Source organism: Nothoprocta perdicaria, unplaced genomic scaffold, assembly GCF_003342845.1.
Source record: "Nothoprocta perdicaria isolate Ctin4 unplaced genomic scaffold, notPer1 scaffold_379, whole genome shotgun sequence".
In the NCBI taxonomy this organism is placed as follows: domain Eukaryota; kingdom Metazoa; phylum Chordata; class Aves; order Tinamiformes; family Tinamidae; genus Nothoprocta; species Nothoprocta perdicaria.
In genome coordinates, this window is record NW_020455620.1 from 378,563 (window position 1) to 396,488 (window position 17,926).

Below are 17,926 nucleotides of genomic sequence, written 5' to 3' on the forward strand. Positions count from 1 at the left end.
GCTTGTAGAAAGGAGACAAAGTAATAACTAAATTATTGGAAATAACTAAGGGTAATGGGTACAAATTGAAACACGAGAAGCTCCATCTGTATTTGAGGAAGAACTTTCCTGTGATGCTGACAGAGCAGTGGAACAGACTGCCCAGGGAGGCTGTGGAGTCTCCTTCTCTGGAGATCTTCTAAACCCACCTGGATGCCACCCTGTGCCCCGTGCTCTGGGTGTCCCTGCTGGAGCAGGGGGTTGGGCTAGATGATCTCTAGAGGTCCCTTCCAGCTTCAACCGTTCTGTGATTCTGTATTCTCATCTTGTTTTTATGTTTCTGCTCATGCTCAGTGGTGGTTTACCTACAGTGCTCTATCCTTTTGAGGCTCTTGAGGGGGACTGTTTAACACAGAACCCGCCTCTAAGATATGCAGATTGCTTTTAACTGAAACTGTGAGCAGTTTTCTAGATCTGAAGTAGATCTTGATGTTGTAAGAACTGTTTCTTACCATATGATTTCTTTTGTAGACAAACCCAGCCCGTTACAGTGAATCCTGTTAGAAGGCGGTCTTCTTCCAGGATGTCTTTGGTAAGGAGATCAAATAGTCTTATATTTGTGTTCTTTTCGTCTAAAGTGACTTGGAATTAAACACTAGTTTGTTTCAGTAAAATAAAATCAGTAGTGAAAAAGATGGAGCTTATATGTGAGAAGCTTCTCAATTTTTGGAAAGGGCTCTTTTGCAATGTGTGAATAATGCAATAAAATAGATACAATGCAAGATATTTGAAACACTTCTATTATGAGTTTAAGATTAGTCTTTCTCTTAAGAAACTCTTCTAGATGACAATGTACAGTCTTGGTTATTTTTTATTCCTTTCATGATTTCATGGGATAAACTTGTGTTGCATGTTGTTTAGGACTAAATTTAGGACTAAGTTTATGTAGAGCATTCTTCAAGACTTTTGTTTTTAAAACAAATCACTTTTTTTTTTAACTAATAATAAAATACTTTTTTCTTAGCCCAAGCCTCAACCTTATATGATGCCTCCACCACCTCAGCTGCATTATAATGGTCATTATACTGAACCATATGCATCGTCCCAAGGTAATTAGTAGCAGAGTTGAAAAGTTCTAAATCTTAAATAATTGTTAAAATAGTTCTAATTATAAACTGCAAACAGCCAAACTTTTTGATTTTATTGTCATGAACACTAAGACCACACTATACCACTTTCAAAGGTAAAAGCTACAAATTGCGTGTATTTGCGTTACCTTTTGTAGAAGTTGAACTTCTGAACTGAACTAAATTCTTAGGCTAAGTGTGGGACTGGTTTGTAGTGCATCACTCATGGCAGTTCTTGATCCTGCTCTAGGCAAAGTCTGATGATGCATCTGATAAGACAGAAGTGATAATTACGGATAGCATCTGCAGTAACTTCAGATAGCAGTCCCTCCTGTGTGTGTTTAAATGGACTGATGTCTGAGTTTTATGCATCAAACTGGTGCTTGATGGCATTCTGAGATCCTTGTCAGTATTGATCTTGATAGCTGCAAGGAATATCTGAGCCCACAGGCAGGTCAGAGAAAAATTTGTTTGGAAAAATGAGGAAAAAATAATCAGAATTCTCAAGGAATGTTATCTGTAGAATTGCACAGTGGAGTCAAGGCTGCATTTTCTCTCTAATTGATTGTTACACATTGTGTCTTTAGTTAATGAAGTTGCTGCCCTAAAGAGCTTAATCTAATCCCATGCAAAGTAGCCTCAGTTACTGGGGTACTGAACAGCCCACACAAAGCAGGGTCAATGACTATCACACTTCCTACTGCAAAAATCCTACTTCTGAACAATTTTGTTTTCCCACAAGTAAAAGAATCATTTATTATCAGCAGATTCATTACAAGAAGAATAGTAATGATGTCGATCACTTTTAAGTGCCACGTAACTAAAGGAATCTAAAGCAGTGACTGACTGACTCTCCTCTGCAGCCTGGCAGATTAATGATAACCTCATTGGCTCCACCGTCTGCTAAGTGCATGTTGGATGTGTAAACTATGAGGTCATTTTCTTTATCCATCACAGTGGTTATATGTTAATGTGCGAAGAATATATGGTGGTTGTTTAAACTGTCCACGTTTCCATTTTTTTTTAAGAATCTTATAGTATTGTATCCACTTATGACCCAAGTCTTGTTTTGTTTCTTACTTTTTAAGCTGATCTTATTAAATGAGTGCAAACTCTGGTGTGAATGTTCTTTCTTTCAGCTGAAGTGTTTTAAGATTAATTTGTATTTGATTTAAATTAGGCTGAAGCTTATCAAGTCTGACCTGAAGAAAACTATTCTAAACTGAAGTAGTATTTTCCCCTTGGTGTTTGCATAATCTAAATGATTATTATAGGTTATTCTGGTACGAATCCCCTAGGTTTCAACAACAACAAGAAAGCAGCTCTGCTTTTCTTCTCTTATAGATCCAAATAACTGAAATCTTGAAAATCTCAATGAGAGATGAGCTACATGTTAATAATGATTATTTTCTTGGTTTTGTGTCTTGGACATAATGATTGTTCTTAAACTTCATTTTCAGATAACCTCTTTGTGAGCAACCAGAACGGATACTACTGTCATTCTCAGACTAGCTTGGACAGAGCTCCTCATGACTACAGCGGCCGAATCCGCAATGGCAGTGTCTACAGTGCCCATAGCACAAATTCCCTGAATAATCCACAGCATTACCTGCAGCCATCGCCCATGTCTTCCAACCCCAGCATTACTGGAAGCGACGTCCTCAGAACCGATTACGTCCCGTCGCATCGACACAGTGCGCTGATACCACCTTCTTATCGGCCCACCCCAGACTATGAAACTGTAATGAGGCAGCTCAACAGGGGAATGGTACATTCAGACAGACAAAGCCATTCAATGAGAAATCTTAACATCAGCAATTCATACGCTTACAGCAGGCCAGATGCCTTAGTTTACAGTCAACCTGAAATACGAGAACACGCTCACTTTGCTTCCCCGCAGTCTAATCATTACCCCTTTAACCTAAATTACAGTTTTCATAGCCAGTCCCCCTATCCCTACCCTGCTGAGAAACGCCCAGTTGTTGGTGCAGTCAGTGTGCCTGAGCTGACAAATGTACAACTGCAGGCTCAAGACTATCCAGCACCAAACATAATGAAGACCCAAGTCTATAGACCTCCTCCTCCGTACCCAAGACCCGCAAATAGCACCCCGGACCTCTCCCGCCACCTCTACATCAGCAGCAGCAACCCGGACCTCATCACACGCCGAGTGCACCATTCTGTCCAGACATTTCAGGAAGACAGCCTGCCTGTTGCACACTCTCTTCAGGAAGTCAGTGAGCCTCTAACATCCGCACGCCATGCCCAGCTGCAGAAGAGGAACAGTATTGAAATAGCAGGCTTGACTCCCAGCTTTGAAGGCATAAGGATTAAAGAGAGGACCATGTCAGCGTCTGCAGCAGATGTGGCTCTTCCAAGAGTTATCTCAGAAGGGTCACAGCCCAATATCCTGTTAGAGAGGACAAAACAAAAAGAAAATGAGCAAGAAGGCATGAACTGTGAGCATAAGAAAACCCTTTCAGATGCTACTATGCTGATTCATAGTAGTGAAGAAGAGGAAGAATTTGAAGAAGAAAACAAAGCTAGCACAGGCTTGTCGCCTCTCCCTGAAGATCAAGGCCAGCTTCCGACCATTATGAGTGGTTATTCCCATGATTCTGTGCTGAACTACCCCTATAGCTCTGTGGCTTCATCTGCTGGACCTTTGCATATTCTTGACCCAAAATTACATATTACAGAGACAGAAAAGAGAATGAAGGATATGAGCCCAGTTCATTTACTGGTAGAAAGCCAGGTACAGAGAAGAGGGGAAGGACTGCTTACTCCATCTATGTCGGAATCTGACCTTACAACGTCAGGGAGATACAGAGTAAGAAAAGATTCAGTAAAGAAGCGCCCTGTGTCTGACCTTTTGTCTGGGAAGAAGAACATCGTGGAAGGCCTTCCCCCACTAGGTGTAAGTGGGCATTACTTTTTCTTGTTTTGGATTGTTTCGGGTTGTTCTATGGTTGTGTGAGTTAAAAATCAGCCTGAGATGCTTTTAAAACATAAGGATTACGATCTGTTTTTTCTCATTAACTCTGCTTAGTTCTCTTCTATCACCTTTTCTGACGCTTCTGAGTTCTATTTCAGTAATCCTTCGACACAGATCCAGCTGGGCACCCTCCCCAGTCTGGTAGAGCTAACCTGGCTAGCAACTCTCTGCATCAGTGACATATTTTAAAGTCAGTCCCTGGTTCCACATTCTGCCTTATGTATCATTTTCTCGGACAAAAACAACTATTTTCATTAAACTGACAGATTTCTAATATTATAACTTCCCTTACTGAAAAATGGAGAGTTGCTGAATCCTTTAACGTTCTTATTCTGACCAAAGAGGGGAATCTGACGCATTAAAATAATAGATTCTCTTTCCCTGTGGTTTTTTTTTTCCTTTGCTTTCCTCCATCTCTTCTCCTCCCCATACCTTTTCCTTTTTTTACCCCTTGCCTTCAAGCTGCTATTATCCCATTCCCTTTATTCTGTGCTGTCACTTTCCTTTATCTCCTCCTATGACTCCTTGAAAAGAATATAATGGAAGGACAGTAGGTTTTGCCCTTCCTGTAGCTCCCACCTCAAAGAAACATCAAGGCCTGCGTTGGACCTGCGGTTTTGGTTCCATTGGCAACATGTACAACTTTTTTTCACCTTATGTAGCTCCTGGAATATGCTGAGTGCTACTGAAGGAAGACCATGTTTTGTGGGATCTGATGGGGGATGGTGGTTTTTTTTTTATGTTTATATTTATTATATATATTACTTAATTGATTGATGTTAACTTTGCTTGAGGTACCATGCACTGTTAAATAATTTTCTGCAAGAACTGGACAGCTTTCTTCTTCCTGTTTCTTATGAGGATGTAGGAAAAAATGGTAATATCCTTCTACTTGTGTTCACATTTAGATATAGTTGTATTGTGTTTTGTTCTCTATATAAAGTATTCTGAAATGCTGATGGGGCTACCATGTCACTAACCCTGTCTTTTCCTTCTGATAGTCATGTGAATATTCATTTCAACCTTTCAAACTGCTTTCATTGGAAATATTCAATAGAATATTTTCTGGTTCAGTTTGCAAAACTGCCTAGAATCATTTTATTTATGTATAGTTTTGGGCTGCCTAGTGATTCCAGTTCTTTCAAGAACGGTAATTGCCCAGAGCTGTGGCCTCACACCTTCAGTTATGACCTAGCCTTGCAGGGAGCATTATCCGTCATTCTCGTGCAGTTTCAGTAACTTGTCTGGAATGAAGACAGACTTGTGCTGTGTCCTTGCAGGAATGTAGCCCCACCACCCTAATCTCTCACTGCAGCCCTAATCAAAGAAAAGGGTCAAAGCTGTGTTTAGTTTGCAGGAGAGGTCAGAGAAGTATCCTTTACTAAACCAAACTCATCTGAGTTCTGCTTTATAACCTAATCAACTATTTAAGAATATTTGTAAGTTTTAGCTTTTCTTCTTCAGGGTATGAAAAAGAATAAAACAGATGCCAAAAAAATAGGGCCTCTAAAGCTTGCTGCCCTGAATGGACTGACTCTGAGCAGAATGCCTCTGCCCGACGAGGGGAAGGAGGAGTCCACCAGAGCAACAAATGATGAACGGGTATGTTGAATTTTTTTAATACTTGATTTTTCTTTCATCACATTATTGCATTATTAACTTTTCAAAAATTAATTGCATGTGAATGGTGGTGCTTTGTATTGACTTCTAAAATGCTACAGATTCAAAGTAAATTAAACATTGAGCATAGAAGCAGAATTGTAAATGAGACTTTTGATTACAAAGGAATTGACACACATATTTAGTTTGACAAAAGATTTTTCTTTAAGGTTTAAGATGACAGCAGTTCACTTTACCTTACCCTTTTAACATAGCCTGAATCTTTACAGCCTGAAAGGTCTAAACTTGATTGTAATGATTAGTAGTTCATGCAATTTTAACAACAAATTAACCAGTTGTATTGCATCCCCAGGACAAGAGCTTGTTCAGACTGTATTTATGTTTTCTTTTTCCCCATTGGACCCCCTAAGAATGTAGATGGAATTTGTGTTATCTGCTGAACTTTTAAACTCATTAACCAGTCTCAGACCACTGAGACAATGCCAGATTCTAGAACTGAGGATTGATACTTGAGAGATGGAAGGTATACCCCAGCCTGTCTCTTCCCTGTTTATACTTGGGGTACAAACGTACCCCAGCCTGTCTCTGTTCTGAGTGCAAGAAAGTGCAAAATGTAGTGAACATCCAGATTGTAGAGGGCTGTATAGAACAATTCTGTCATCATGTATCTTCCCAGGGAGCAGTTAGACGAGTGAGATCTGTGCTGACTATTGTAGATTCTGCAGGCAGTCATCATCACTTCAGAGTCCAGTTATGGGCATGGGGAGGCAGCCTTAGCTGCAGTGCCCTCCAGCTCAGTTTGCTGAGGTCCCTGGGTGTTTTGTAGGGTTAGAACCAGAAGTAACAGTCACAGTCTCACTAGCTGCTGTTTGCAAGTAACTTGTCAAGACAATTGGCTGAAAATCATAAAAAGAAAAATTCAGTCTTGGAGCTTGAAATCTTGGAATTAAACCCGTAAGGGGGAATTTTGACTGTAATTTTATGGCTGAAAGTGTGCTGAAATGGTCTTTTGAACTATATATGCTCCTTGAGGATGCTAAGGAACAGAAAGTAACACGGTATTATCGAGATACAATTTTACATTTAGTACTAGTTATTTCCTCTTACAGCCGTCATATTTTCCTGGTTTGACTTCTATTGAATTTAGACATATCCTTATTCAGACAGTTCTGCACAAAGGGCTGAGAGAGAAGAAGAATCTGTAATGTCAAGTTATGGAAAAAGACACGTGCCTCTACCCTGTCTCCTCAAATAGTTCATGTAGGCAGAATGTATATCAGAAAGTGGGAGTGATTCCTAAGACTGGAGAAGGGACAGAACAAATCAGACACGCAACATGAAAGAAAGTCTAGACAGTAGGTATTTTTAGAAGATGAAGACTTAAGTGGATTCAGTGCCTATTTCTTTGCTCAGCTTCATGTTGCTGTCACCTTATACTGGGAAATTTGGCCTAAAGACACTAAAGCAGTTTTCCTAATGAGTGTATTGATTGATAAGTTAGATATAACAGAGGTTTTTCACTGTCCAGGGCAGCCTTTGGCAGTACAGTTATTTGACACGATGCTTTTCTAGTCTGATACCACAGAGCAGTTGCTCTGAGCGGCTCGAGACATGTGACATAGATGAAATTTTCTGGCTGAAATCTCACATATTATTCCTCTAATTGTTGTTGGCAAGCAGGTCCTGAAATTCCAGAAGTGTCTTATGATTTAGAAAGAACCTCGTTTTGAAAGAATAAATCTGTTTTGGGGCAGACTGAATTATTCTAGTTAAAAAAAAAAAAAAAAAAAAAAGGGGGGGGGGTGGTTTATAACTCAGCTGTAGTGGGAGGTTCCAAGAAGGTTTTGCTGCTGTCTTCAGTATTTATTATCTTCTCCCTAAGGAAATGTGGAATATTTGCAGTGAATGATTAATTCATTCAGTGAGCTAAGCATTTCGGTTTTGAATTACAGAGTTTTTCTCTACCTTCACCAGGAAGTTATCTGCATTTTTGTTTAGATTACAAGTGAAGTGATTTTTTTTTTTTTTTTTTTTTAATAAGGGATTTTTCAAATGATGTAATCCAGTGTGCTATACTGAGCAGGAAGATTAATGAGTGTTTCTTGTTTAAAGGCATTTGAGGCAATGTTTATAGTGCAGCATGGTTACCTTGTTTGGCCAAATATTTCTTTTCTGTGATTTTTGTTTCCCCCTTCAGTGTTTTTCATGACTTAGTGAAACATCTTAAGATTCTTAGGCAGATTTCAAATGAACAAGACCCTTTCTGGTTAGAGTTGCTTCTGACTTATTCTGGTCTATTTACAAAAAAAAATACTAATATCTGGAAAAGCATTAAAACGTGTGTATAGGAGAAAATACAAGCATTTCATCCCTTTTGAATTCTGTATTAAAACACACCTTGGTATTTGACTTTCTGTGGTAATCTTTGTTCTCTCTTTTAGTGTAAATTGCTGGAGCAACGGCTGGAGCAGGGAATGGTGTTTACAGAATACGAGCGCATTCAGAAGAAGAGGCTAATAGATGGGGAGTGCTCAATAGCTCGGCTCCCTGAAAATGCTGAGAGAAACCGCTTCCAGGACGTCCTTCCTTACGATGACACCAGAGTGGAGCTAGTCCCAACCAAAGAAAACAACACGGGTTACATCAATGCATCTCATATCAAGGTGAGAGAAATACTGTTGGAGAAATCTTTTCTGCTTGATATAATTTAAAAGGGATTGGGCCTTCAATTCTGGTTTTGTCAGCAAAGTGAGAATCCCTCCCAATCTCTCCTTTCTTTCTTTTTTTTCTGATGAATTTTATTTGAGGGAAAGGAAGAACTTAGTTTTCCTACATTACCTAGAAAAAAATGAGGGTTAGTTGTTGGAGAGGGTTTCTGGGTTTGCTTCCAAATAAGAGAGGTATTCTATATTGATCTACTTTCTCTCCCTCGCCCTGCTCTCTCTGCATTGGTACTAAGCGAGGGCACCCTTTCTAAGCTAAGAAGGCAGCTGGCATGCCAGCAAGTTGGGATCCTTCACCATGATTATGACATTTCTGCAGTGACAGACTCGTTATTCATCCTCTTCTCTATTCCCAGGCTGGATTCACGATAGGCAGTAGGATAGCTTCTAATATATCTACTATCTTTCTCTAGGTCTCTGTTGGTGGCATCGAGTGGGATTACATTGCTACACAGGGCCCTTTGCAGAACACATGTCAAGATTTCTGGCAGATGGTCTGGGAACAAGGGATTGCCATCATAGCCATGGTCACAGCAGAAGAAGTGAGTATAAGCTGAGCCACCTCTTCCCCAGAAACTTCTAGGGGATTTTGGCCTGATCCATTACAGGAAGAAGAGATGTTTACTGAAACAAGAAAAACAATTGAAGATTATTTTATAGGGACCTCTTCGCTGTTCTGTGTTGCCTTTCTTAGCAGATTGGTGTAAATTTGCAAACTCTTTCCACTAGAAAGTTGGTTCACTCGGTGAGAAACTGTAAGACTGTAGTAATACTTAATGGAGGAGAAATATATTTGTTACAACATTAGTTGCCTGTGTATTTTCATGTTTCCTAGTAAACCAGTGTTTTACTTTTAAGGAGAGCGGGAGAGAAAAAAGCTTCAGATATTGGCCACGCCTGGGCTCGAGACACAACACTGTCACCTATGGAAGATTTAAGATTACGACGCGATTCCGTACTGATTCAGGCTGCTATGCAACCACGGGCTTGAAGATCAAACACCTACTCACAGGACAGGAGAGGACTGTTTGGCATCTGCAGTATACTGACTGGCCAGAGCACGGCTGTCCTGAGGATTTGAAGGGATTTCTCTGTAAGTGTCCAATGGGTTTGGTTTTTTTTGTGTGACCCAGCATGGCTGCAATACAGGAATTAGCTTCCGATGGGTATGCCAGGCAGCCTGCTGTACAAACTTTCTTCACACCAGCAAGGGATACTGGATTGTGTTTTTGGTGGGAATATACTTGTCAGTATATAACTGTTTATGTGTAAAACCATGTATACGATATACTGAAAGGCCATATAGTTTAAAACGTAATTACATCCCACACTACTCACTCAATAGGTGCCAGCAATATCAAGAACACCACCTTTCTGGGGGGATTGGGAAGCTGTCAAAACGTTACAAAGGATAGATGATTTGAAGATTTCTATTACTTTTGGTGGGATGGGTAAGGTAATTTATTTACTGTGTCATTTTCGTCTAGAGGATGTGACTTGTTGAGTTCCTCCTACTGTATCTTTCTGATAATCACACAGTGGTCATAGCAGAGCTCAAATGGCTTTGTATCCTGAATTTATCTTCTTCTGTTGAACCTAACAGCCTACCTGGAGGAGATCCAGTCAGTGCGACGCCACACGAACAGCACCACGGATCCCAAGAGCTGCAACCCTCCCGTGCTGGTGCACTGCAGTGCAGGCGTGGGGAGAACAGGAGTGGTCATACTGTCAGAGATCATGATTGCCTGCTTGGAACACAACGAGGTAATTCCTTTTTCTTTCTGGTGTTCTAAGTTTTGGGAGGGTGGGCGAGTCGTTACCTGCCTAACAAGGATGTAGCCATTGGAAGAGTGTCGTGGTTGGAGTTGAAAGAAATTTTGGTAATTCAGTACAAATTAATAATTTTTTAGAGTTGCCCACTTATACAATGGGTATTGAAAGGTTCATTTGTATTCTTGATTTTATAAAGTGTTGTATGACTGAATGGAAAAAGTATGTCCTGGGGTACTTGTACATATCTCAGGGTTTTGGCCCTGGCTTTTTCTGTATTACTTCATGATAGTTAATATTTAAGGGCATGCTATGTAATACAGTCTCAGTGCTTGTTATTAAATATTTCGTTTCTAAGTATAGTAGTATATGCAGTATCAGCCTTGGCAGAGGACAAAGTGGTAGTTTAGTAACATAAGATCTAGTCCTATCAGCCTTTAGCCTGAAGTGGACAGTTTATTATTCATAATACAAATGTGTCAGCTGAGACTCTCCAACCAAGCGTTCACATTGTGTCCCTATCCCAACCCTGTGGCAGACTTTTGGGAACATTAGGTTTGTGAGGAGTTAGGTACCCCACGAGGCAGGCAGGTTGAACACTGTCACGCACGGCTCACAGGTGAGAAGGTTGAAGTGAACGTGCTTAGTGGGGCGGTTAAGTCCATGCTTAGTCTATCCTTAGATCACTACTTTTATCCTACAGTTCCTGCTGTGAAAGTACAAAGCAATCTCCTTACCAGTCAGTGTAATGGTTTGTTCTCTTCCTCCAGATGCTGGACATCCCACGAGTTCTGGACATGTTGAGGCAACAGAGAATGATGATGGTGCAGACTCTTTCTCAGTACACTTTCGTCTATGGAGTTCTCATTCAGTTTCTCAAAAGCTCTAGGCTTATATAATCCCTGCCGTTTCCTAAGGGACGCCACATGAGTTTACAGAAGTAAAATTACAGTTGTCCAGGCAGCCTTGCTCTTACTGGCGTTTGCTTCCTATGCCGAGTCACACAGTTACCTTTCAGGACTGGGATGTGACTGTTAAATGCAAGTCAGTGTAACAGTCCTTGCAAAGCAGGATCTTCGCTGGGCTAAAATCTTCCCATGTTCAGCTGCAGTGATAGTAGGGAATGATGCTCCTTGCTCTGTTGTGTAGTACTCGTACACTTTCTGTAGAGAAGTGTTACTCTGGGCAAAATAAGTATCTTGCAGAACGGATGTGGATGATGTAATTTTACTAACTTAAAAGAGTAATATAGACTTTAAAAATGAATGAAGTGTGCAGAAGCTAAAACCTGTAGATGCACATGGGGAGAGGAACTTACTCCTTGGGAATGTCAAGGTCTTAAGCAGTTTCATTCTGCTTTCAATTTTATATTTAGAACAATACATCTGTGTTTTTTTTAAGATGAACTTTTGGTTTCCTCTGATTTACTCAGCAGAATTAGCAGTTCCTAGATATTTTAAGATGTCACGTTCAGGCAGTTATTTTTTTTATTCATCTTTTTTTTTTAATTTTGAAAAAATACCATTTTTAAATAGTATAGTGTTTTCAGAGGAAATGATTGATAAATTTTGAACTAACTCTTCAAAATCTGTAGAGAAAATACAAGGGGAAACTTGATAGTTATAGAGTGCCAAGTAATAGAATTGGCAAGTGAAAGATCATGTTAACTGTTGATAATTTCCATATGAGCGAGAGGCATGTTTACCCATTGAATTGTAGGCAAAAAGCAGGGCAAGAATATTGTAATTATCTGCAAGCTTCTTGGAGACAAATGGATGAAAGAGAGTACATATTCAGTATTATTCATATATAGAGAGAGCAGTTTGATTTTACTGGCTGAAATCAAAGTGGATGCAAATGTTTTAAGCACTTTTTTTTTTTTTTTTTGCTCTGTTATTTATGTAGTTAAACATAGAAACTATAATCATATAGTGTTTCATATGGCAATACCCCATTACTAACCTGTTATTTTTGGAAGAGCCTTTTAAGTTGAGAAAGTGAGAGAACCAAAATTGGAAGAAGAAGGTGTACGGTGGTGAAGTGGAAACGATCATGTGAAACATAATAGAGGAGGCGTGGCAGCTATGATTGCTGGTTTACACAGTGCTAATGACCACAGCAATTTTTATATTTCCCTTCAAGAAAGCCTTTAAAGCACTGGAAGTGTTTGCAGAATTTTGGAGATTATGTTGTCAGTAGTGTAACAGATTTTGCTCGTGCTGTGAAGTGCTGCTATGAAGGGTATTCACAGAAGCTCTCAGAGAATGATTGCAGAGGGTAAAAATTCTTAAAAGTAACACAGGAGATGTAGGTATTTCAGTCACTCGAAGTGGCAGAGTTGGTGGTTGTAGCATGGACCTGAAGATAAGTTCTACCTCTGGCAGTTTCCATTTTGTGCCTGATACTGCAGGTCTGCTCTAATAACAGGGTCTCAATACTCCTTTCTATTTTTAAAAAGAAGACATCATCATTTTTAACCTGCCTTTTCAAGTGCTTTGAGATGCGGAGTTGAAATTCTCTATTCAAAGGGGAGCTCTTTGTAGTAATTTCAGAAATTAAACGACAGTCAAGTCTGTGGATGTGTTTATGTAACTACCTCTTGTGATACCCACTTAAAAAATGAAATGAGATTGAAAGGCATTTTTTTAACTGGTAAAATAATGTTATTTTTCTGTGAGCTGTGACAAGGTTTTGGCAGCTGATGTGAATAATTAAAACCCCCTTCAAAACAATCATTGTCTACTCAAAACATTAATTAAAAAGGTAATAAAAAGGTTGCTTCAGTTTCCTCAGTAATGAGCCTCTTCCATAAAGATAAGCGTAAGTCTCAATGACATTTTGCTAATATGTCATCCCATAAAAAAGGTATTACTCTAAAGTACATTTTAATATCCATCTAGTGCATTTGATCTGCTTTCAAGCAGTCTGAATTGTTCTGCTCTCAATGAAAGTAAGATGGGATGTGAAAAAGAAAAAACCTTTTCCTGTAGCTAGGGATGTGAAAAAGAAAAAACCTTTTTCTGTGGGTATAAAATGCCTCCTTCACTGCCAAACGCAGTCTGAAGGAAACCAGTTCGTGAGGATGGATTTTTTCATAGAAGCCTGCAAACAAACCAATTTGATATATCCTTGTTAACAGAAGTATCATTGAAAGGAAGAAACTTTTATATATTTATATTTAACTCATATTTTTAAAATATTTCTACTTTTATATCACATTTTAGGTAAATTTTCAGAAATGTTTTTGAGGGAAGCTGCCCTGTAGAAGGCTAGCTTGAACTTTTCTAATCTTCAGACTGTGATCTGATGAATGCAACTTTTAGTGAGCTTATACACCCTCCCAACTCAAACTGACAATTTTCTGACAGCCAGCAGTTACTGCTGCACAACATCAACCCTGAAGCATTAGAAGAGCAATTAAAATGAGACATTTAACCTGAAAATGAGTTTTGAGGTAAGGGAGGAACTCTTTCTCCTCTTTCTTTTTCTGTCATTTTCTTCCAGCTGTTAGCTACTCTCTAATCACAGTTCCGATTTTTATTTTTTTTTTTTTTTTATGTGAGAGCAGTGCTACCTGCTGCCGTTCAGCTTTTAAATCAAGCCTTCAGGAGACTCATTTTTGCATTTTTTTTATTAAATGAGCAGGTTCTCTTATAAAAGATACCAATGAAATGAAACCCTACAACCTTCTGTAATAAAATTAATTGGACCTTCAGATAGTTTTAAAAACAAAATTAAGTTCAGTTTTGCTCTGAGCCCTGAGAGGAGCACTTTTTACTGCAGTTGCACTGGGTGCTACATGAAATGTTGGACGTTGTGAGAGAATCTGTTGTCCAAATCCAGTCACCGCCTGAGTTGTAGGTGGATCAATTTGTCACAAAAGCTGAAAATTCCACTATAAGTTAGTCATTTTTCTCACATGTACCACTGCACCTATGGAGAAAAAACCTGATTATTCTTATGTGAGATTAAGCTGATCTGTTGTAGTATGGAAGGTTTGTTGTATGAAGATATTCCTGCAGTAAGTGACAGAAAAAGAGGCAGATTTCCTAGGAATGTCAGAGTTCTCAGGGATAAATAAAGGTGCTATATACTGCTGAGAGTACTGATTTGCCTGGTTTTTATGGGCTAGATGGAAAATGATTTTCCAGGATCAAATTCTATGAAGAGTCATCAGAAGAACCTACAAATTACTACTAGTGAGGGGGAATTCTGTCAATTTAGGGCTCTTTCTTGTTTGCTCTCACAGATTTTTTGACCATTGAATCCATGTAGTCCTGGGCTGGCTCTTCTCGAAAAACTCAATTCAAAGCCCCGCTGAAATCATAGCGTGGATGTCCCCGACTTGGTAGGCTTTGCTTTAGGCTGTAAATCCTTGTAGGGTTTTTTTAGGCTGTAAAAATCCTGCTATTTTGCCCAGCTTCCCTGCAGGCTTCCTGCCTAGGAGAGCTCTCCTTTCCCTGCCCTGCTGGCAGGGCTGCTCCCTGTGAACAGCATGAGCAGGTCGATGCCTCAGTATCTCTCTCTCCTTCTGTGCTACCTTTTGCACAAGTGAACAGTAAAAATCATAAATGCAGGAAGCTATGGTTTGTATTTAGGGATGCATTTAATTAAAAGCAGCTGAGCTGGAGTCAGAGTCTCTGTAACTTTTGTAGATTAAAGTTAGGTGTAAATTATCAACATTGAGGGAAAAACAAGTTGAATAGATAAATGTGGAGTAAGTTGCAGGAATTCTTGGCATTTTTTGGAAAGCAGGTATTTCTGGCTCCTCTTGTTAGCTTGTGTATCTGTTTTTAAGCAGCTGACATTTGAGACAACTTTGTATAAAAAATAGATTCCTAAATTTCCTAAGGGTACCAGAGGCTGCTGCTGGAGGATGGATACGTTGTTTTCTCATTGGAGTCAAGTTGAGGGACTTCAAAGGCTTCTGGACCAAACCTGGGAGCTGCAAGGTTTATTATTCAAGCTGGCTATGCAATAGTGTTTTTCTTTTTTTCCCAACACCAACACCATTACTAAAACCCTGGCATTAACATAGGGCACTTCAATAGTGAGCTCTGTTTATTAATTTAAAAGAAACAGTGGTTCCATTGCTGAGAGTTACATTTTTTTTTTAGTGATAAAAACTCATGCAAAGACAGAGCCCTACCCTCTAAAACACAGAATTCCTGCAGTTCCTCCCGATACTGTGAGGAGCTAAAATGTGCTCATCACCAATGAAAACTTGAGGCATTAAAGCATAAATACTCACATCTCCACTTTAAATGCAGATTACAAGAATTAACCAAAAGAGCGTGGTAGAAACATGACTAAATGAAGCTGCAGCATTAAAAGGCAAAGTAGTCGAGACAGTTTGGAAGAGATTCTCTTGCGAAAGTACAAAACGTTGGGAGTAGGGAGCAGGGATTTAAGGAATGGCTGGAGGCTTATGGAGGAGCATTTGGAGCAGTCTGTACCCACAGCAGGGCTGCGAGAAAGGCTTGATTCATACGGTATGTTTTTCATGGCACGGTAGGGTAAGTGAACACGTAGTCATAGGTGTTATTTTTACTGGCTTTTTACATGTGATTTTTGAAACTCCAAATATTTTTTTTCAGAGGCTCTGTTATTTTTATATGTCTTCTTTTGCAAATATATTCAATGCAATCTGTCAGCTCAGTTCCTGTTTGCTTATGAAAGGTCAGATTTTCAAGCATTAGTCTCTGTTTTTTCACATGCAAACTGCAGGGGGTTATTGATAAGTAGGCATGCAGCTCTGCACTGAAAGTTCCTCCTGGGTGCAAGTTACATTATCTGGAAGTCCAAATGCTGCCTTTGTGACCACAGCCAGGTGATTATAGTAGGGGTGAGCTCTACCAGGTTAAGACTGACCTGAAAAGCAGGCCCTTAAACTGTGGAATTAATCTAGGTGCTTCCAAATTGCAGTGCAGCATTTGCAATTCAGTGATCTTAACATCAGAAAATGTCTAATACTGTACTGAGGTAAGGAAAAAAATCTTAATCTTTTAACAGCTATTACAAACATGACTGTAAAAATTTCTTAATAAGATCCTGTTTGGGACCAGCTAACTCAGTGCATTCTGTTGGCACTACACATGTTACTTCTATTGCGGTCTGCAGGGACTGGGGAAAAAAGTAGATTTTGATAATTACAACGAACATTTCAAAAAAACAGTTGCTAGCTAATTCTGTTTTTATTCTTTGGTGTTTTCCACAAGATGCTGCATATAGAGGTAAAGTGTAACCTCTGGTGGTTCTTCTTTACAAGTACATTCTTTGGCTCTAACTGGGGAATGAGAGAAGCTAAAATAGAGTTTACAACAGATGCAGCCTCGTGGCCAGCGGGAGAGCGAGTCTGTAGGTATCGTAATTGCATTTTATGAGGCAATCAAAACTACCAAATTATTACTGTATGAGCACAGTTACAGAAGGTGCCTAACCTTTATAAAGGGAATTTTTACTGCTGTTTTCCCATTTGGAAACATCTAAGTAAAATTAGGAGACTTTAAAGTAGTTTTTAAGACTTTGCAAACACAATTCATTCAGAATGATAGGAAACTAGATACAATATAGATATATATAGATAGATATATTTAAAATCCTTCAGTCTCTCACCTTGCTAATCCTGGATAATTCTGACATGGTGAATACACCTTCTTTTTACAAAGATACTACCTGAAATTACTTTGAAATGCCCAAAATAGCTGTCCTTTCTATGGCTGGTTTTGGGTGGGCTTGGACGGGAATTGTAGGGGCTTGGCCTGGCAAAGCACTAAATATTCACCCTCCTGCACACTGCTGAAACCTCTTCATTCCATCAAAGCAAACGTGTGTTTGAAGGTCTTTCAGCAGTTTTGTAGGACTGAAAGCTAAATGTCAGAGCAATGCAACATCTGGCTCCATTTTCCTCCTTTTTCTTTTGAGCCACTATGCAAGGATTTAAACAGAACTTTGTTTAAACTATAACAAACGTGGATTTTCAAGTATTATTTTCTAGAACTAAGCTAGTGGTTAATATGTCTGTTTTTGCTGTCATGCCACCAATACTGTAAAAATGTATAATCAAAACAGCTTTAATTCTTGTAAAACTGAAATTGGTTTGTAAAACAATGTACAAATTGTGTTTCATAGACAGAAAAGCTTGTATTACTGAATGTAATATATGTGAAATGAATATATCATAGTCTATTTTTGCCATGAAAATAAATATTTGAAGCTATTATAAATTTTATTGTTCCTTTATTAAAGTAAAATGGATGCAAAACTTCAAATGCTGCATGCTCAACTACTGGGAACCACCAGGCTTCTTGTCATGCTGTTTAATTAAAAATTGTCTTTCACGTGTGCTCCGTTTGACAGCATTAATCTGGTTAAGGTAAGAAAACGACATACGAACCGTGTATATGTAGCTATCTGTGTATATGTAGCTATACCCTTCCAAATCCTGAGGAATGTTCTGTGCATCTCTAAGCAGAACTCCTTTATTTGGGTGGGAATCAATACCAGAAGAGGAAAATCCCATTTCTTGGTCCCCGACGCACAGGAAATGCACCAGGCAGCTCCTGTTACTTGCATCGTTTATAGTCTTGAGGCACAGGCTTATTCAGAAACCTAAATACCCTGTAAAGTATGGACTGTATCCGTAATCTTCCAGGCACCGTGAGGTTCCCATAGGAATTCCCTCGTGGTGGCCGGCCCCGCTCCCGGGCCAG

General features: G+C 39.3%; 1 protein-coding gene across 1 annotated transcript in view; it reads left to right on the forward strand.

Moving 5' to 3' along the window:
• The window catches only part of PTPN21 (protein tyrosine phosphatase, non-receptor type 21), a 33,267-nt gene extending 21,316 nt beyond the window's left edge, over nt 1-11,951 (forward strand). Inside the window, exons 10-18 of the mRNA XM_026044700.1 lie at nt 511-571; nt 1,004-1,088; nt 2,567-4,023; nt 5,566-5,703; nt 8,163-8,384; nt 8,858-8,986; nt 9,303-9,537; nt 10,048-10,208; nt 10,985-11,951. Coding sequence (XP_025900485.1) covers nt 511-571; nt 1,004-1,088; nt 2,567-4,023; nt 5,566-5,703; nt 8,163-8,384; nt 8,858-8,986; nt 9,303-9,537; nt 10,048-10,208; nt 10,985-11,113 — 2,617 coding nt within the window. The 3' untranslated portion in view covers nt 11,114-11,951. The remainder of the gene's footprint in view (nt 1-510; nt 572-1,003; nt 1,089-2,566; nt 4,024-5,565; nt 5,704-8,162; nt 8,385-8,857; nt 8,987-9,302; nt 9,538-10,047; nt 10,209-10,984) is intronic.
• Nucleotides 11,952-17,926: the final 5,975 nt, after the last annotated feature.